Source organism: Echinops telfairi, unplaced genomic scaffold (assembly GCF_000313985.2).
Source record: "Echinops telfairi isolate 266 unplaced genomic scaffold, ASM31398v2 ScPeMD7_7424;HRSCAF=8462, whole genome shotgun sequence".
Classification (NCBI taxonomy): Eukaryota; Metazoa; Chordata; class Mammalia; order Afrosoricida; family Tenrecidae; genus Echinops; species Echinops telfairi.
In genome coordinates, this window is record NW_022111324.1 from 63,130,410 (window position 1) to 63,152,466 (window position 22,057).

General features: G+C 39.8%; 1 protein-coding gene across 1 annotated transcript in view; it reads right to left on the minus strand.

Annotated features, from left to right (window-relative positions):
- Positions 1-22,057, minus strand: part of USH2A (usherin) — a 949,135-nt gene that overhangs the window by 212,387 nt on the left and 714,691 nt on the right. The window contains exons 50-52 of the mRNA XM_004700145.2: positions 21,167-21,388; positions 11,453-11,676; positions 3,039-3,243 (exon numbers count right to left, since the gene is read on the minus strand). Coding sequence (XP_004700202.1) covers positions 3,039-3,243; positions 11,453-11,676; positions 21,167-21,388 — 651 coding nt within the window. The remainder of the gene's footprint in view (positions 1-3,038; positions 3,244-11,452; positions 11,677-21,166; positions 21,389-22,057) is intronic.

A 22,057-nucleotide genomic window follows, 5' to 3' on the forward strand; every position in this document is an offset into this window, starting at 1 on the left:
TGAGAATGATATACAAATGTGCTTTACACAATTGATGTGTGTATGGATTGCGATAACAGTTGTATGAGCCCCTAATAAAATGTTTTAAAAAAATTTAAAAATAAAAAAAATAAAACAAACAAAAAACAAGAGCTACTCTTCAATACTTACAGGGGCAGTTCTAACCCGTGCTATCAAGTCACTGTGAGTAGGAATGACTCCATGCAGGCAGTGTGAATCTGTCCCTTTAAAGATTTCTAAAGCCTTGTAGGCCTTATATTTAGGGCTATTATAAAATGGGCCTACTACTTGTGCCACTTTATTGCACTGTGGTGGCTTGTGTGATGATGGATTGCAATGTAATGTCAGAAGATGAAAACCCTCATAATTGCACCAATAGATAACATCATAAATGGATCAATGGTGAAAAGATTGAAGTTATCAGGGATTTTATCTTGTTGGATCCACAATCAATGCTCATGAAAGCAGCAGTCAAGAGATCAAATGAGACATTGCATTGGGAAAATCTGCTGTACAAGACCTCATTAGAATATTGAAAGCAAGGATGTTTGTTCCTTTGAGGAAAAAATAATACCCAAGTGAAGGTATTTTCAATTGGCTCATATGCATATGAAAGTTGGACATTGAATAAGGAAGAATGAAGAAGAAGCAATGCTTTTGATTCTTGACGGAACTGCCAAAGAACACGGATTGCCGGAAAGAACAAGCAAATCTCTCTGGGAAGAAGGATGGCGAGTGTGCTCCTTAGAGGGAAGGACAGCAGCCCTTCTTCTGACATACTTGGGGCATGTTGGCTGGAGAGACCAATGCCTAGGAATGGACATGTGTGGTAAATAACAGGGTCAAGGAAAAAGAGGAATGCCCTCATGAAGATAAGATTGACAGAGTGGCTGAAGCAATGGGCGCAAGCATAGGACGACTGTGAGCGTGGTGCAGGACCCAGCAGCGTTTCATTCTGTTGTTGGAATCTACTCGGTGGCACTAACATCTACAAGCTAAAAGAAACGGACCACAGTGGTGTTGTTGATGAAAAGCCTTAGAAAAGTGTTAGATTTTAATAATTTCAGAAGCAATAATGAGGTACTTACTAGTTGGATTTTCTATCATTTTTTGGACATTGTGTATGTTCGTTCTCTTTTGGGTCTACCTTCCCCAAATCTGGGAGGCTTCTACTTGTCTTACAACTCACGCAGGATCCGAGACCTTGAACTTCTTATGTAGTAGGTTTCTATTGTCCTTCCGTGCTGAGATCCGGCAATATAACCCTTGAGAAGTCTTTCCTAACTGTTCCAGTTATACCTGGGTGTCCTTACAACACTGTTCAAATATTTATAAATTTTATCACAGTACTGGCAGGCATACTATTCATCACATTATAGTGTAAGCATGCAGTCACTTCCATGTACATATGCTTCAAGTTCCTGGTGAATAGGGCTGTTTCTTCTTTACCTTATAAGTTCAGGTCCTAGTACGCGATTTACATTTGTATGACAATACCTGGTAATGGCATCTTGTAGGTAGTTAATACATATTTTTTTCATAGATGAATGATAGATTTTGGTCAGTATTGGTATTGCGAGTCCCCAATCATAAATTTCTTTAAATAAAGGCTTATTTTCCCATCTAAATTGATCCCCATACAATATGTCTTTGAATCAGTTTGTTAATTGTGTTAATTTTTTTTCATGATAATGAAAGATTTGCTATTTTTCATATTCCACTTATAGCATTTGCTGGTCAGGAGCACAGTAGGGAATAAGCATAATAAAGGACACAAAGTATTATGTTAATCAAAGTCAAGAGTCACTGCCATCGATTCCACTGCAACTTAGCGCGACCTTCTAGGTCAGGGAAGAACGGCCCTTGTGAGTTTCTGAGATTTTTAATTCTATGTGGCAATGGGAAACACACATTTACTCTGGAGAGGGCTATTTTAAGTGTGTCTTTAAAACAATTTGAAATATTGTCTTTTATTTTTGGTGGGGGGTGGATTTAAGTAGTGCATTTCATAGCTTGAAATGGAATGATTTTTAAATGTGGGTCCATAATTTAAATCTGTGATGAGGTGGGAAGAGATAGAGAACGGGACAAATTGTCTTGTGTCTGGAGACCTCGCTAATTCACCTCATTCCAATCAATATTATTAATCTTTATTTGCAATGTCCTAAAGTCAAATACTGAAGTAAAGTTAAGCGAGCACATACTGGTCATTAGGCTATTTCCATCGAATTGGAGAGAAGTGCATATGGCGTACGGTAGATGGCGTGAACGTTGAACGAGGCGTGTCATCGCAGTGCAGTGCAGAGAGGGAGATGGGCTTGGGAAGCTACCTGAGGAGAAAAATCTGGACCTGCACCTTGAAGTGGAGGATTCTGAACATTTCAAGTGGAAGGAGCAGTTTGAGGGTGGTGCACAGAAGTCTGAAAGGAGTTCCCAGACCATACGGAGTCTTCCACATCTGACTCTCTTGCAAATGTCATGATTTGAGTATGTATCCTTTAGCACACGAAGTTATATTTTCAGTTCAGACCCTCAAATTTCTCAACTGCCACCTTATCATATGCATACTATTAATTTGAGGGTAAATTCAGTAGGGGTTTAAAACACCACAGAACTTGACCGTACCCTCTTTTCTGCTTGCAGTGCAAGCAACATTCATTGTATTTATTCAAAGTGTACATATGAATGTCGATATAAGAAAATTTAGTCCATTCAAATTTAATTTCCACCGAACGCCATAAGCAGACTATACCAGGACCGTGCTATTAAGTCACTCGTTCCTCTGTTCTCTAGTCTCTCCAGATTAATTTAAAAGTAACATGTATGCTTGTGTAAGTTAGACTTTAAAAAATATTTAAACTACTAACTTTGAATAAGTCCAAATTATACCTTAATTACCTTGCAATTAGCTAACCCCAAAACATGATGGATTCCATTGATATTAAGATAAGGAGAGACGTGATGCCCAGAATGAAATATATTTGCATTTTATTACACCTTTTGACTATATCTACAGGGTAGATCGCTCACTGTCTTACCTGTAAAGGAATAAATGTTTGCGCTCCCTGTATGCACACGTTCTTCAGCGGAGGGGCATAGTTCTTCCACTGATGTCTTCTCTGTGGAATTGTGAGGCCCTTTTATTACAACGCAGACTTGGCTGCTAAAGTTGAAGTCACACTTGCCACAATGTGCTGTGGCCTCCATGGCAGCTGGGCAGAGAGTCACGCACTGACTGGTTTCCTAAATCAAATAGAAGGGATGAAGAGAGAGGAAGAAGGTTATTTTAAGGGTGAGTTCAAACATATGTTGGGTAAGTTTTTACAACATAACGTTCCAATGAAATTTTCTTTCACATAGTTCATGAATGACTGAAAAGTCATAAAAAGAAATGAAGGTAGTTTGTATACTATAAAGAGAAGCTACTTTGAAATGACAGAGATGTGGTTTCAAAATCCGGTTTTGTAACATCCTACTTCTGTGACCTTGAAGGAGTCCTTTATGCTCTCAAAGCCTCAGTTTCTTTATTGGGAAAAATAGAAATAAAATTTGCCCTATAGTGTGTGGTATGAACCGTCTATAAAAGGCCTGAGTCTTAGTAGATACATCATAAAAACAATAGTCGCTATTTTATTATTGCTACATTGATGTACTCCTCTATTTGTATTTTAGAGAAAACTACAGGATGTGATATTTGAGCATCTGTACTTTCCTGTATTCATGGGAAAGTTGCACCCATGACAGATTTTAAACCATAAGGTATACTTCATGTAAGCCTTAGAAAATCTAAATATTTCATCAGGCATCATTATCGATATAATCATGTGTACATATAAAAACTCGATGGATCTATTTCTCTGATGAAGCTTTTAACTTTGCAGTTATTGCCAAATAACTGTGTGCTAGACTTTGAAAATAAAAAAAACCACCCTCAAACATCCTCAATGTCAGCACCTGTCCATAGGACATATGCTTATTCTTTCTTTTTTTTGAAAATAACATATTATGGCACTTTTTGGTAAAAGACTACAAGCAAATGACGTTTCCCATCTGAGGACTTCCACAAAAACTGCTTCGTGATACTACTTACATTGACACACGGGGTCAACATTCTCTTCAGGTGGGCTCAGATTGTTCCCCTTTCTGGTGCTCTAGCCTCCCTGGCCCTTATGTTCCCATCTTTCCTTTTGAGGAACTGTTAGCCTTGTGATCGCATACTGCTATTTTTTAAGCAGGACACCGACTGTAAGGGTAATGGCCATCATTTTATGTTCCACTCTGCTAGTTTGCTAAAGGTGATTTCAGGGGCTAGGCTTGGTGTGAAGAGTGTCTCAAGGTAAAACACTCAGAGAATCCTCTTGCTCTCTACTGTTCCAATGTTGCCTTTTTAAAAAAAATTAGAATTTGAGTTCTTATTCAGACTTTTCTCTCATTTTATCTGGGACCAGCCAACTATGGTAAGCTCAGACAGACCAGTCACTGGTGGTATTTGAGTAGCATCTAATTCTTCTGGTTTTAGCGTAGATGAAGTTGAGGCCCACGTGGACGTTTCCTCTGCAGGTTTTTAGCTGCTTTGCTACAGCTTTGCTCCTGGTGAGTAGTAACCTGTAGCTTTCCTTTCTTGTTTTTTTTTTTTTTTTAATTAAATGGCCAGTGGGAAGCTTTTAAGGTCCCAAAGCCCCTAATCTGCAGATCCTGCTTTTTTTCGTTTTCTTTTTTAGCCGACATCGAAGGATCAAAAAGCGATGTTGCTATGAACGCTTGGCCGCCACAAGCCAGTTATCCCTGTGGTAACTTTTCTGACACCTCCTGCTTAACACCCCAAAGGTCAGAAGGATCGTGAGGCCCCACCTTCACGGTCTGTATTCTACTGAAAATCAAGATCAAGCGAGCTTTTGCCCGTCTGCTCCACGGAGGCTTCTGTCCCCGAGCCCGCCTCAGCAGGTCATGCTTTTATGAGCTGTGTTTCCAGGTGACCAAGTCTATGGCTTTACAGTTCTAACTTGCAGCCCTAGAACATCAGTCTTGGAATATATTTAGTTGAATCTGTGGAGAACCTGTGTCTGCTATGATTATATGTGCCTGCACTCACATATGTGTATTTGCATTTACCTAATGATACTTGTCTGTTCTAGACTGTGCTTATCCATTTATAACATGTTTTTACTCACCTATATATGCAACACACATTTTTTACATTGTTTGTAAAAACTACATCCAAAGGTAGTGCTAATTTTCCTATCATAAAAAGTAACATGTTGTTGGGATATGAAGCACATTTTCCCTCACTCCTCCTTTCATTCTGGTAGCTATTAATAAACATTAGCCTTTCTCTATATTTATCTGGTCTTTTCTTTATTTAACACATAGCATTATGCCCGCCAGGTCTATCCATGTTATGCCATGTTTCATGGACTCATCCTTGTTTTTTATGGTTGTACAGTATTCCATTGTATGTATATAGCACAATTTGCCTGTCTACTCATTCATTGATGATAACTTTGGTGGCTTCTATATATTTGCTGCTGTGAATAAAGCAGCAGTGAACATAGGTATGAAAATATGTGTCTGTGTGTGCCACTAATTTTAGGTCTCTAGGGTCTTTTACCCACAATTTGTCTGTGAGTTTGTTGAATTGCGGTAATCTGCATTTTGCTGCAATGCTGGAAAGAATGCGAGCAGTACTTTGAATCCCAGAAGGTTAACCCGGGTGGACAAGTACAAGCAGAGCTTTCAGACTAAACCTGAAGAAGAACGAGGTGATTCACTCACAAAAACTTAGACACTGAAACCCTTGTGAAGGGCAGGGAACATTGCCAGAATATGATCCTCAAAAGACAGGAAGCATTCCAAACAACACTGGGGAAGGAAGTGCTGCCTCTTCAGAGTAGAAGCCACTGCATCGGCATGGAGGGAAAACCCTTTGAAGATCTTCATTTCCTGATCGAGGAAAACTCAAAAGAAGAAGAAACAGCTGCAAATACTCATAGACAATTGAAACATGGAATGCACAAAGCATGATTCTAGGAAAATTGGAAATCATGAAGAATTAAATATAAGGCATAAAGATCGATATCCTAGGCATAGGTGAGGTGAAATTGGCCATTTCGAGTCTCACGGTCATCTGGTGTACTATGCTGGGAACGACAAGCTCCAGAAGAATGACATCACGTCCCTCATAACAAAGAACATTTCAAGATCTCTGTTGAAGTGCAGTGCTGTCTGTGACAGGATAATATCTATAATGCCTACAAGGAAGTCCAGGTAATAAAACTCTTATTCAAATTATGCACCAACCAGTAACATTAGTGAGAAGTTGAAGAATTCTACTGATATTTTCCTTCTGAAATAGATAAAACATGAGATCAAGATACACTGGTAATTATTGATTATTGGAATGTGAAAGATGGAAAAAAGAAAGAGCGGTAGTTGGAAAATATGGCTTTGGTGTTGGAAACAAAACTGGAAAATTCCAATAGAATACAAAAGTACTTATGACTTTATTAAAATTCTCCATGTCGTTAGTGATCTTTTCAGATGTTCTCTTTATAATTGTCTGGTTCTGCTTGCCTATAGTTGAAAGTGGTGTGTTTAAGTTCTCCACTATTCTACAATAGTCTTACTATTGCAGAACTTGTCTGCAATAGTCCTACTATTGCAGAGTTGTCTCTTTCTCTTTTTATTGGTCAGTAGTGATTTTATGTATCTGGTGTACTGCTTTAGGTGTATATATGAAAAGACCTTCAAAAGTTCATGTAGAAATTTAATTCTTTTAATTCCATTTTACACAAATATATTGTGCCTCCACATATTTATGATTATGTCTTCTTGATAGATTGACCCTTTTATTATTGTGTAATGTCCTTCCATATCTCTTGCAATAAATTTTGTTTACAATCTATTTTATCTGGTGCATACATGACTACCCTGGTCTTTTTTGCTTATTTGTTGCAGGGAATATTTTTCTCCACCCTTTATTTTTTTCTGTTCATATGTTTAAAGTGTGCCTCTTGTTGGCAAAACAAAATTGTATCATTTTAATATTATCATTTAAGAACATTTACATTTAAGTTTACTACTGAAAGTGAAGTGTCTATCTCATTTATTTTGCTATTTGTTTTTTTTCTTTTTTGTATGCTTCATATTTTCTTTTTTTTTAAACTCTGATTTTTTTCTGTTTAAGTTTGTATTTGACTGCTTTCCTGTGATGATCTTTTTTGATTTTTTTCTCTCGCTGCTTTCTTATGGTGATTTCTTAGTGGTTACTATATATATTACATTATGAATATTACATAAATGAACAATAGCTCTTTTAATGTTTTGAACTTTCATAATTAGCTTCCCATTTTTGTTTTTCCAGTTTCTGATTTCCACTAGTATGCTTTCTTTGTGCCCTTTGATTCTTTTTAATATACTTAGCAACGTAGTCTGAACATTATCATTTTTCTTAGCATGCTTAAGAAACATTTCCTCTTCTTCATGTTTTATTTTGGCTTTGACTGGCCTTCTTTGTGATTTTTGTGGGGTTTGCTATGTTTTTGTTGAATTTGGGTCAGCTATTTATCTTTTTTTTTTCCTTTACATCTTGCATTCTTGAATTTAGGGATTTTTTTCTGATTGGTCATGGTCACACAAGCATCTGCCAGTGGAAAGACTGGCGCAAACCGACCAGTTGCTGCTGGGACAAAGCTGTCTGGGACCCACCTCCACACAGGCCCACAGTGACTCTGCGTCCGAATCAACCCAGGGTAGCAGATTGGGTGTTTTCTCCAGAAACCACTAGAAGGCTATTCATCTCTCTCTCTGTTAATGTCTAATCATTTAGTTCTCCTTTTATCTATTCTATTCTTTTGAACAATGTTCAGAAGTTCTAGATACCGGTGTACGGAAGGGAGTGCATAGCTTGACTGCAGACACTGCTGTAAGCACCGTGGTTTTGGCTTTTCTATGCCCAGAGGTGGCAGGCTCTCTGTCTTCTCCTTCTGGGGGTTCCTGCACTCCTCTGCTCTTAGTCCCATTAGCCGTGGTTTCCCTCTTGGTGCCTCGTCAGTCTGAATTGCCCCCTCACATTGCTACTTTTTAAGTTTCTCCAGGTCCCATTGCACATGCATAGTGGACTTCGGTAGCTTTCAGCAGTATTCACTCTCAGCACCAAGGTCTCCCCTCACCCCTGTCCTCAGATCAGCTCCTCTTCTTTGCCTCCTGTCTGGACTGTTACCCAGCCCCATCCCTGGATGGCTGCAGTGAGTGAGTGAGTGAGTGCTCCCATGGTAGTAGGAAAGTCTCCCCAGCTTCTGTTTTGTCTCTGATAATATTCCCTACTTCGGAACAGTCAACAAACAAATTTCCTGCCTTCTGTTATTTTGATCTGTTTTTGATTTTTTGAATTTTTAGTGGATCAGTTGTTGAGGGGTGATAGTGTTCTCCACTCAGGCTGTCTCTGGTTTTGCTTCCTCTCCCTTCTTTGATAAAGAGGACAACACATATAAAACCTAGTTCTTATTTTGCTATTTTTCATTTTGCTATTGAAAACCTGTCTACAGCCAACCTCGCTATTACATAAAACAAATGAAATTGTTCTCAGAATCATGAGTTAAAATGGTCACATTTATTCCAGTACTTTTTCCTCTCAGAACTGCATACTTTTATCTTATAAATTTCATCAAACCATCCAGTCCCATCAAGTAGATTGCAACTCAGAGTGACTCTGCATAGGGTTCTATGGTGCTAAATCTTTACAGGACAGATAGTCTCACCTTTCTCCCATCCAGCAGTGGATGGGTTTGCACTGCTGATGTTGCTGTTTACCCAGGAACACCACTAGGGGTCCCCGGTAGGAGTCCAAGACTCCATGCAAACATGGTTAATTAAACATCTGTATCGGAGCCCAACCAACAACAGAGAAAAAATGGTTTAAATACTGGAAGACTAGCAAAATGAGGGCATACCTACACTTCGGACATCTGAAGCATTCTTAGAAATTGGGAAGTGATGTGACAGAGACCAAGCTCAACATGTTGTTTTGTCCCTGGGGCACTAGATTCCCAAGCTTACTACACTAGGAGGAGCCTCCGGGATACATCCATCAGGGTGACCAGTGGGTACAATGAATGAACTGTGTATATAGAGGTAGGTGCCATAAGTGCACAATTATCCCCTGCATCGTCCCTTCCATGGTGTCCTGCGACTGTGTGTACAGTGCCTGTGTTCCCTGGGAACTGCTAGGAGACAGGGCTGCCTGACCGACATTGAAAAGTAATAGGAAAAAATCCTACTGAAGAGCCCCTGCCTACGTGAGTATGTTTGGTACCGAGTGTTTCTGAAAGATGATGATAGATAGATAGATAGATAGATAGATAGATAGATAGATAGATAGATAGATAGATTTGTACTTTGAAGTTGGATGCTACCATAAGAAAAATAAAAACAGCTTGAAGAGATATTGACTAGTGGTTAGGCAGGGAGTGGCAAAGAAGTAGACTGGAGATTGAGATATTTGTGCTTTTTCTATGTCATGTAAACTCTCAAGGACAATGGCCAAGAAAATGTACCTTCCATGAACTTTTACTAAGGAAGAGAATCCTTCATAATGAAAGAGTAATCTAAGAAAGAGGGAAACTTGGGAGTTCAGAACAGAGATATGGAAAACAATTCCTGAGTCAACAGCTTAAGGAAACTGTAGAAACTCTATAAGGAGACAGTCCAGAATAGGCTTCAGGGAGCAAAATGGAACTGCCCACATGCACTTTACCCCTCCTCCCTGTGCTTGATGCAGCAGGAAGGAATCGTCACCTCGTCATAACAACTTAAATGTGAATGTTTAATATCATTATTCATTGGCCTTCACACAGCCAGTTCAGAAGATCATGATATCACCTAAACACCTTCCTTAAATGATGGAACTCTGCACCCCTGAAGTAGGTGCCAGAGTGGCACACAGAATTTCTGCTCAATGAATCACCCAAAAGTTGATAGGGTGGACCCACCTGGTGGCATTCTGGAAGAAAGGCCTAGTGTCCTGTTGTTAATGGATTACAGGCACAATCCCATGGTGCAGTTCTACTCTGTGACATACGGAGTTGTCATAAGTCTCAGTAGACTGAATGATAAGAGGTTTGTTCCTTATTCTTATCTCACTGAGACCACGATCAGATGCTCCATCCCAATCTTAGTACTAAATAAGGGGGGGACATAATGAAACGAGTAATTGTGAACAAGTGTGGCATTTCTGAAAGTGGCATGCTTTCCAGCTTTATTTTCATGTACACATGGGTGTTTCCTGACGAGTCATCTGGAAGGCATGTTCTTGTAGCATTGACAGCTTCTGAGAGCAAACAATACTAGGCATTAAGACAAAAGCAACTGTCCCCACGTCTGTCCGGACTGCCCGTGAATAGACAAACTTGGAGAACAGAATCCTGGTCAGGCGCCTTTCATTCAATCGGTTGATTAAAGTTGTGAGCAAGTTAGCAAAACACAGGCAAATACCTATATTTGCGTGTGGATATTTCATCTGACTATTCTCTTCCAAAAGTGGCCATCTCTTTAGCAACCTTACAGGTTCCCTTAATACCTAATTATTATAAAGTGCGATCTCATAGTTATTTCACATGCCCAAATGTCTGATCCCTCTAAAGGCATCCTCATTCCCCGCCCCCCAGACATCGGTTTGCAGCCATCTCCCGATGAAAAATCACCACAGCACACGGTAGACTTGATGGTATTGCTGTTGTTGCTTTGTTTGCTTGCTTGCTTTGCTGTTAATTGCCATACTCCTGTCCTTGTTATGTTTGTTCTGAAGTCCTGGGCCACACGCAATGCTAACAAACACGACCCAGTTCTACGTGGGGACTTCAACAAGCTCAGGGAAAAAGTCCATTATTTTTATATCGGATTTTTTCCCCACAAAACTTGCTAAGCCTCCTTGTAGGTGACGCACCACTGTACGTGTCATGTCTGGGCCCGTCCCTTTCCTAGAGGACAGGGATGTGCGCTCATCTGGCTCTGTTCCCAGGAATGATAGACACACCACTGGATATTGCTGGATTTGCCATCTCCATTGCAAGTGGAAGTGGGTTGCGGCTACGGACGTTAGAGTGCAGAACTTTCCCTCAGTCTCCATCTTCGGCACCCTATTGCATGAAATCACCTTCTTGCAGATGCCCCAGACCCCGTGCGTGAGATCTTTCAGCCCACGGACTTACCTGCACTAATCTGGAGCGCTGGGCAAAGCTTCCCGAGAACAGCTAAGCATTATTAATTCCTTTAGAATTCATTGCAATAACATCAATCACAGTGAACTCATTCGGTATTAATATGGATATAATGTGAAAATGAATAATGCACACAGGAGGTTTTTTTTAATATTCCTATTTTAGAAAAATAGTGATGAACAATGTATTTCTCTTTCCATTGTCAAATCGGAGCCTCCAAGAAGCTTTCTATCAATTACCTTCATCATCATTCCAGGTGAAATCTTGTCAGAGCAAACATATTTCAAAGGATTATATCCAACTCCATCGCAGCATCGCTGGCTCTCTGGGATAAGTTCAGTTTCACAGCATTTCACTGGCACCGGGTCACCCTTTTTAGCATGGGCTTTAGACTCTCCACTGGAAGCCGAGCAGCATATGGTATCCGACATATTCACATAATCCTGCCCACAACAGAGCATCCCTGCAACAATACAGTCTTACATGTGAATATGAAATAAATAAAGGAAGGAAACTGAGGCTGCTGTAAAGTTTGGCATCAAAATGTCAGACTCAGGCAGTTGCTGAAATGGTGGAACTACTAAGGCAGAGTTTCCTTACAAAGGTGATTTAAATGTGCAGCGCGGGGTTCATTTTACTAAAACCACCAGACACTCATTAGGGAGAGAACACCTAAGAGAAAGTGCTCCGAACTCAATCTGCCAAGCCAAACTTCTCCAATGAACCATTAAAAAAAAAAAAAATCTGATTTGTCATTAAAAACTGCCCGTCCATATTCTGATGATAACATCTTATGGCAAAATAAAGTCATTTTGACTACAGGGTCTCCTAGATGGTTCTGGAAATACACAGGGTAGAGAAGGTCGCTTTGCGCATGCATTCTGGGAATACCAGGCGGGGCGCACAGGAAGGTCATACCAGGAGTGAGCGCCAGAGACTGGGTCTGAGGAGCGGGGTAAGGGTTTGCTTGTGACTGCGGATCCCTGGGGGTGCAGGGGTGGAGCGCCTTGTGGATAATGGAAAGACGGTGGTTGGAACCCGGCAACCTCTCCACTGGAGAAAGACGGGTCTGCAGGCCACCATCAAGATTTACATACAGGGGGAGGAAGGAGCTGGGAGGGAGGGGAAAATGAGGAGCTGATACCAAGGGCTCAAGTAGAAAGCAAATGTTTTGAGAATGATGATGGCAACATATGTACAAATGTGCTTGACACAATGGATGGATGTATGGATTGTGATGAGTTGTATGAGCCCCCAATAAAATGATAAGAAAAAAGATTTACATACAGTCTTGGGAACCCTGTGGGACCATTCTAATGCATCTCATAGGGTTGCTATGAGTCAAAATTAGATGGCAATCAGTAAAATTAGATGTCAATGAGTGTGGCTTCTTGTCATTTTGGATTTTCTTTGGTGCTAGTTGCTCTTCTTTGCATTTCAACTCACGTGACAGAGTGGAACTGCCCTCCCACATTCCTAGGCTATAACATTATAGGAGCAGACCACCAGGTCTTTCTCCCTTGGAGCTGCTGGCTGGGTTTGACCCACCCACCTTCACGTTAGCAGCCAAGCACTTAACTATTACATGCTCTCCCTGGTCGAGGGTGAAAAAAAAAGTTGCTTCTTGTGAACCAGTAGCTACTGTAACTATTCTTTCTTTCGGAGATAGGTTTGGTATCTACTGGCTGAGCATGTTGACTGGTCAGACTCATCAGACCCATCAACCAGCCTCTATCTACTTATACACCCCACTGTGTACTAGAACTATGATGAGAGATGGCTGAGGGTGGGGTGGAGGGAGATCGCCTCACCTGACAAAGCATCAGGGATCTCCAAATCACAGGGGTCCATCTACTCTTCTCCTGCTGAGTTTAACTGTCGGTGGTCACATCGCTTAGATAGTGCCACAGAACATGTACAGGAGGATGTGGACATTAAGGCAGGAATCAAGAACAATACCACAGTCAGATTCAGCTAGCAATGAAGGTGCCTACAGCCTTGTCACAGGATGCTCTTTCAAGACTACACTCAGTGATAGAGCCGCACATGTGATGACTGATTTATTTTCATTAGAATTTTGTTTATTTATTATTAGTCCCGGCTGACAACATAAACATCCTCCAATTCAAAGTGCCCCTAGGGACCCTCATTGTTTAATCTGGTCCCAGACAAACACCTAATTTTAAAGACATTCCTAGTAATAGACCAACGAGTTTTAGGCATTTGGCTCATCGGTAAAAGGCGGCACTGGCGGACACATTCCTTGAGACAGATGTTTATCTGCATATAACCCCAAAGAACCCTGCTATTGAACTTGGGACTATAAAAACTTGTTATCTTCAAATACAAACCTTTTATGTATGGTTAATGAATTACACTGATTATTGCTGAGCTTCGACAGGCCGTGCTTGTGTGTGTGTGATAACTCTTCAAAGTAATTGGAAGAAAAACAGGTCCTTTCCTAGGGATTTTAGTCATACTTTTTATTGATTCCCAGGAAAAGTTCTCGCCAATAAACACACAATACACAGACTAAGGCTACTATTGTAACCTGAGTTTTGGTTTTACACACACACACACACACACACACACACACACACACACCTTCAAGTTTTATTTTGTTTGGACATTTTTCTGCTGCCTTCTGACATTTTAACACAACGTACAGCTTTAGATGCTGTGCTGTCAGTTGTTTTCCTCGAGTAGCATGCTTAAAGCAATTCGTGTTTCTATTTTAAAGAGCAATCAAAATCCGCAAACCAGCTCTTTAGGAAGCCGAACCCAGTCTCCCCCCCGCCGCCCCCCCAGATTAGTTTCTGCTTTCACCAAGCTTAAAGTATAAAATCAAAATGCAAACATCGACCTAATTTGAAAAATCCTAATCAGTCTGAGGGACTTTTGACAGGTCAACTAAAATTTTGATAAGGATCTCTTTTCTTGCACTTGACAAAGGAAGCTTCCATCCACACAGGGCTTCGTCTTTGTTTAACTGAATTACAATTTTCAGCTAAGGTTTCACTCACGTAACAAGAAGTGACTCCCTTTCTAGTTTCTTTGGTAAACCATTACTTCTTTAATTATTATCAACCTTGTTCCAGTGTGATAAATTGCTAATTACTTAATACCCTAATCAGCGCTCATTCTTTGCACAGATAAACTGTGACAGTGCCATTAATTTAAATAGTAATTTCACTTAATGGCCAGAACGGCACACCAGATTTTTATGCAGCATTTTCTGAGGACTGCATCCATCACTGCAGTATTCTGACAGAAAGGTGTCTGACGTGCACTAACTCACTTAGGGCGAGCAGATGTTGCAGAGCAGAGTTGGGTAGTAATTCCCATCGTGCATCACTTCAGCATGAATGAGCTGCAAATTCAGAGAGAGACAATCTTCTGAAACTGCATTGCAATAACTTTTGACCCCGACCTAATTTATCACATGTAGCACTTGACTTTTGAACTTTGACACGTAGAATGCACAATTTTAAATATGTCCAGAGAAAAACAAAATAGGTCATGTATTGTTGATGGATGAGTCTATGCTTCCAGAGGTATTTCATTAAAATTGTACAAAGGTGGCAAGTCCCTTGGAACAGGATGCAGATGTTAGTGAAGTGGTACAATACACATCGAATGATTAGAGGCTTCAGATCAAACAGAATAGCTTGCCTTTCCTTGGATTGGTTCAACTGCATTGTGTGTAACTGAGAAAACAATGGAGGAAAGACTACTTTGCTCACAGTATTACAACTGCACAGCTATTTAATGCCCAGAACTGACAAGGAACGAATTTATCAATACAGGCGTCCAATAGACCTCTAAACTGTTAAATATGCAAAGGCGGTACTTACTTTTTCTAAAAGAAGACCGAGAATTAGGAATACTTATTTTGAGACAAAAATAGTGCAGTAGCAAAACCAGAGTTTAGAATATGACTGGTCTCTATGGGACTCTGAAATTGGCCATCAGACCACCTTTCACAAGGGATTATGCTTTAGACCTTGAGGAATGATCCCCAAATAAAACAAATACAAAAACAAACAGGAAGAAAAGAAAACAAAGTAAACCTCTCAAAGGTTTGTGATTCATCATTCTTAGGATAAATTAGTAAAATTGGTGAAGAAGCATGAGAGACAAGAAATGAAAGCTTGTGTAACCAAAAGAGGTCTTTATGGTTACAAGCACAAAAGGGTGAAAGAGGAAGAGTAGAGTAAATGTGCCACCTCCCCACACCCTATCCCTGTGATCTATTTTAGCAATGATACATTACACGTTTCAAAAGCTCATTGTGGAACATGGAAATCTTGGAGGAGATAGTCTCTCAATGCAACTCTAAAACCATGCTGCATTGTAGCTATTCTCACCCTCCTCCCCAATTTCCCAATTTCTTATATAATAAATCATGAACACGATCCATTCTACTGAAGGCAGAGTCTAGGATGTGGCTCCTCTGTTCTATTCCAAAGCAATTGCCACCCAGAGTTTCATAGCAAAGTCTGCATGATAAGATTTACAATAGAAATAAGGTGATATATACCATAGGGGTGTCATGATCAGTGTCTCATGGCTAACAGAAAACCCTGTCCTCTTTGGATGTTAGTGAGACTTTAATTTTAATCTTTTAAATACCAAGGGACATAATTCAAGATAGGGGCATAAATGATAAATCCACATCAGCAAACACAAAGGGGAGGGGGAGAGCAATCAAAAAGTTTAAAATACATTCAAAGGAAATGGTTAAGAATTCCATATCCGCTGAAATGATGGGCATGACTTTCATCCTGAGCTACCTGTATCGCACTCCTACACAACTCATCTGCCCAGAGAGAGCACTAAAAACATAAATGCTACCCTAGCACTTCTGTGCCAACAGCATCTGTTAATTCACTCCATTTATAAAATACATATTGACAAAGACAACTGAACTGGGACCAGGGAGATTTGATTTGGTGTGAGAAAGTCAATTCAATGTGATTTTGTTAAAGGGCTCCTGCAGGCAAATAAAAGAGTTTAAGTAATAAAGTACATAAAGAGATGTTTTACGAGCCAGCCCGGTCTCATGGCAGGCACACAATGCCAAGCAGTGAGAAAGACCAGGCTTAGGAACACTATTATGAGATGCAAACCCTTGTGTAGCAGGTATGGTGGTGCTCAGTAGAGAAAAACAAAACAACACAAAAACAGGCCATATGGATATTCTGGAAGGTCACTAAGGTCACAGTCATTAGGGGCGACAGGCGGGAGAGACAACTGAGAGAAAAATAGACATGTGGAATCTGCCTAGTTTTGAGTGAAACCTGCTAGATGGTAAAGAAAATAAAATTCGACGATTTTTTTTCCTTAAAAAATAGGATTTCTCTAATCCTTTGTGATTACAAGGTCAGAGGAGTTGCCGAATGTCACGGAGAACTCCAGCACGGACTTGTTTCCTCGGGTTGGGGAATGTCACGGGCACTTTAATTCTCTGACTCCCCTGAATGTGACAAGAAGTAAGCAACGACGTGGTTCTGAAACTTGGGTCCATAGGTGGACTTGTAAGAGTGCCTGCAAGTGTGGGCAAGTGTTCAAAGTACTTTTATTTCAGATGCGGGTTTATAGTGAACACATTTTCTGAGGATCCACTGCCCTCCGATGATTAAGGACCGTTGCCCTGATGGACAGCCGCCTCTATGGCATTTCTCCGAGCAGGTATGTGTTCCTCTTCAACAGTATTGCTCTAAATAGTCTCACGGACTCCTCTTCTCCTATCCATTCATTTTGCCACTGGGACCCGATGAGTCTCCTTTCATCGGGATGCTTCTTATCCCCTGGACTCTTCCTGAAAACTGAAAATGCCCGAAGGCTTTTGCCTCCCCTGGCTTACCCATCTCTACTCTCTTCAACATGGTGTGCACGTCCAATAAACTGCTCCCTCGGACCTGGACCTGTTTTGTGGCGGTTGTTAGGTGCTGTGGAGTGACTCCCAACTTGTAGCCACCCCGATAAACAACGGAATGAACACTGCCTGGTCCCAGCCTGCCTTCACCTTTGTCCTTTGGTTGACACCAGCGTTGCAGCCACGCGGTCACCCATCCCATTGAAGGACCCCCTCATTTGTACTTCATTTGCGCGAAAGCCATTCCTTTTCCCTGGTGTGTCTTCTTTCCCAATCCTTCGTCTGAGGCTCAAACACAGTGGTTTGGCCTCCCTTAGTCTGGTTTCTTCCCCCATCACTTTGGCTCAGTGATGTCTCGCTCTGAAGAATGCTGCACACATTTGCCCCTCTTTTAGGACCTGTGTGGAACCTCATGGGGGTGTTTCTCTCCCGATATATTTGGAGTCTTGAAGATAAAATGGAATATGAGCTATTTTTACTTAAATTCACTGACCCTGACAATGCTAACTGAAACATACTTATCACATAATTCATATTTATTGAATGAGGATATATAACAATGATCTTTAAAAAATACAAAAAATGAACAAGTGCTAAAATCTTACTAATATTATTTTTAGCTCTTTATGACCCACTTTGGCATAAGGTAGGGAACTCTTTAGCATCTCTTCCCTCCCGGCTTCTGTCTTGAACATTCATCCCAAGGAGCAGGGAATGCTCAACCGAGTAACTGCTACCTGACAGTCAGGGTGTGCGGACGTGGACCTGGTCAGTGTGCCTTTCAAGTAGTTCTCAAAGTTTTTAATTCAATACTCCTTTAAATAAATGTGGAGCTTAATGAAGGCTCGGAAGAACTTTTGGCTATATATGCTACATCTGCTATTTCTTGTGTTAAAAGTAAAACAGAGACAATTTGAACAATGTACGGATTCATTGAAAAATAAAAATGATAAAGTCATAACATATTAACATTACAAGTAGACTTATGAAGATATATATTCCAAACAAAATAGTGAAAGTCTGAAATTGTTAAAAACATCTTTTTGGCAAGCTTCTTTAATACTGGGCTATATTTATGATACGTGAATCCTGTTAGAGGCTTTTGCATTCAGCCTGTTGAAACATCACATGTTTTGTAAACTTTGGAAGACTCCACTGCATATTCATGAGAGAATGAAGTGAAAATTATATATAACTGCTTACTCATATTGTGGGATTAGATTTGATTTTGTAGACCACGTGAAAGGGCTCTGGGAACTCCTTGGAGTCCCTGAACCATACTTTGAGGATTGCGGCTTCAGAGTCCAATTCCCACACACACTATTTTTGCTTCTAGCTTTTGCATACATACGGTGAGAAGTCCAAGCGCAGTATCAATAACGACTCTCCTTATATTTGGCCATTCAGAATATACTTGTACATAGAGGATTATATTATGTAGGGTCTACTCATCAGGCTTGAAAAAAAATAGATCTGGATTGAGTTTGGCATATCTCCAATACTTTTCCATGTATCAAGCAATTTAACTGCTGGAGGTTAAAAGCAGAGACTAGATTTTTGGATGAGTTAGAAACCATTCTTGCTACAGCGACAGAGATTGTGGGGCAAGTCACCCAGACTTTTTCCATTCAGGTGTGAACAAAGAATAGAGTTCCAGACAATGGGATGCTAATAAAAATACTTGATACATCCAGACCTGGCCAATAAAATTTCCCCGTATCTCCTCCCATGTTCTTTGCAACTTCTTCAGAAATGTACAATACTAAGATTGGAACTGGAATGTCAACACTTAATCATTGCAGGGATAGATATACCAGGAATCTAATGGAAGCTGAACTTGAACTTTTTGTTTGCCTGTACCCCTTCAAAGGCACCCAGGGTCATTGGGGATTTTTTTCAATAAAAGTTGCAAAATATAATATGTAAGTATAATTTTTTGTGACTACTCTTGCCTGTCCCTTTAAATTGTCCTCTGTCATAATTTGACCTCACATTGATTGGGGTTGGAGTGGCCACGGGTATTTTTAGATTCTAACTAAGGATAATTGAGTTGGGAAACATTCAATTTGGGTTCAGCAGCTATATTTATGTTTTCAATCACTTCTATAAAATGTTGTTAAAGCTTAAATATGTTATTTTAACTACAATTTGGAAGAATAGGCATGCAAAAGTTACTGACTCCTAGTTTGTATCTACAGATGCAATTTGAAGCTTTAAAAAATGAGATCAGGTAGAAAAAAATGATGAGCTGTATCACAAAAGCTATAAAATTGAACAATGGAATCAATTGAAATTATTCTGATGTACAGAAGAAAATAGGAGCAAAATTAATTTCAGATAAAACCAAAAAGCAGTAATCCATTAAAGAAAACGATGAGTATAGAATGGAAGCAATGCATAAGCAATTTGATCATTTGACACAAGCTGTGAAGAAGAGAAACTCTTAAGTGCATTGGCAAAACATATTTCTTGCATCTTTTGCATATAACATTGACATCTATGGTTACATACAACTCAAATTCAGTTAAACAAAAATGATATTCCAGATAAATTATTAATGATGTTGCCAGGTCCATACACACTTATGGCAAGTTACTGAAATACCCTGGAATCTTACAGAAAGAAACTGGGTAGGGATTCCTTGAATTGTGACAATAATTCAAAACATTTGTGTAACATTATGATAATGAGTTGTCTAAGTGAAAGGGAACTTGCTAAACTCCAATTGATTAAACAAACAAACCTAAAATAAATGTTCACTAATTGTATACGAAGGAAGACTGAGTGATCTTCCTACTCTTTCTATAGATGATAGTGATACAGAACCATTGTTATAAGAACAAGTGATCCAGCATATCAGATAAAGATGTTGAGTACAAAAGCACAGAGGTAAGTCATGGATTATATAACACAGACATGCTACCTTTTCTGTTAGTAAGATCTGTCATTTTTTTAAATATGTAGTTTACAGTTTTTATGATTTTGTAATTTATTTTCCCACTCCACATACACATTCATTTTCATATTGTGTTTTGCTTTTATAATGAGTATTACTTAGCTTCAGGTTCCAGAAAATATACATCTGACCAGGTATATAATTTAGGAAAATTTCAAATCTCTATGCCGCAGTTTCCTTATTGATAAAAAATGGACAATAATGGAGCTTATTGTGAAATATTGTTGTAAAGATAAATGAAAATAATACTTATGAAATATGTGACACAGGGCCTAGTTAGAAGTAGTAAATATTCAATCAATAATGATTGCCGTAATCTTAGTGCTATTTTTGGCACAAATATGAGGAACTGTGGTGGCCTAGTGGTAGCGCACTGCACTGCTAACTGCAAGGTCAGCAGTTTGAAACCACCAGCCACACTGTGGGAGAAAGAGGAGGCTTTCTATTCTCCTATAGAGTTACACATTCCAAAACCCACAGGGACAGCTCTGGCCTGTCCTATATGATCAGTACGAGTTAGCATTGACTTGATGGTAGTGCACAAGTGGAACACATTATTTGCTTTCAACTACTAACTTGTATTTTGGCAGTGGAAAGTCCACCAGCCTGTGAAGAAAGGCCTGGTGATCTGCTTCCATAAAGATTATAATCAAGAAAAAGATTGTTAGTAAGAAAGCCCTGTAGAGCAGGTCTACTCTTTGCCATATGGGGCCACTCGCCTGGAGTCCGATTGGCCACAAGGATAATGTTTTTTAGATGACACTAAAAGAATAATAGCATGGTATCATCATGATACCTTTGTCTACTGTTAGTATCTGGTAGGAAATATCATCTTGATCAAGAACAAATGCATGTGTGTATAATTAGTTTCATTCTTTTCTTTCTTAATTTTGGTAGACATAACACTTTCCAAGTTCCTCTTGGAATTTAATTTTAATTTTAATCCCTATCTATGAAATGCATCAGCTACATCAAAAATGTGAGGCAGGATCTATATGTAATCTATGCCCCATTGTTGCATTCCATTGAATTCAAGTGAAATTTTAAGGATTTGTTTCATGCCCCTCTGCTTGAAGTCCCTCTACCTACTGAAAAGGTTGACTAGGTTGAACTCCTTACCTGGGAGGCGAGTGAACACCGCACCCTCGTCTTCTCCACCGCAGCACTCTAACTCTCTGCTCACAATCTGCCCACCACAGCACTGCTGGGCGTGACCATCGTGGAGCCTCCCAGCACAGCAAATCTGGTGTCCCGAGGTGGAGTATGGCATTCTGCCACAGCAGGCGTCGCCACGGCCAACAGAAACCCGGTTGTGCTGTTCATCTGGACAACATATTTCACCTGCCAATGTACAATAGCAGTCATTGCATGGGTTTAAAACTCTGCTGTGACTTACAGCCGAATCTTATCATGATCATCCTGAAGATCCCCATTGATGGGCACAACCACTAGAACACCTGTTGTCAAATTGGGGTTTGCAAAATCTGAATGCAGTTTCATTTCATGGATGCAATAAAGTTATATAAGTGGGTGTACACACAAATAACAATTCAGAGTTATGGGTAAGTTGCTTATCTCCTGTCTTCTCCAAATTCAAAGCACATTAAGACTAGTGACATGGATTAATTGACATTGCATAATAATTTGTCAAGGAACCTTTTTTAGAGTATTATAATTTACTAGAGGTTTTTTTTCCTGTAAGCAAGTGGAAATAGATTCTTAAACTAACCAGTGACAAATTTACATATGTTGCTTATGAGTATAATTTCTGCAACCAAACTAAATGTATTTTTTTTAAGTATAGGGAGGTAAAAACATTGTGGAGTAATCAGCACACTTGCTCTCTGCTGAGCTATGGTAGGCAATGAATTTCATGACTGCTGCTACACCTGCAGTCCCCTTTATACCATTTTCTGGCTTGAATTCAGCCATATTCTAAGGAATACTTGCAGAAATTAAGCTTGGCTCATATCTCAAGCGTAGGCATTGGTCCTCAAATTGATAAGGCTA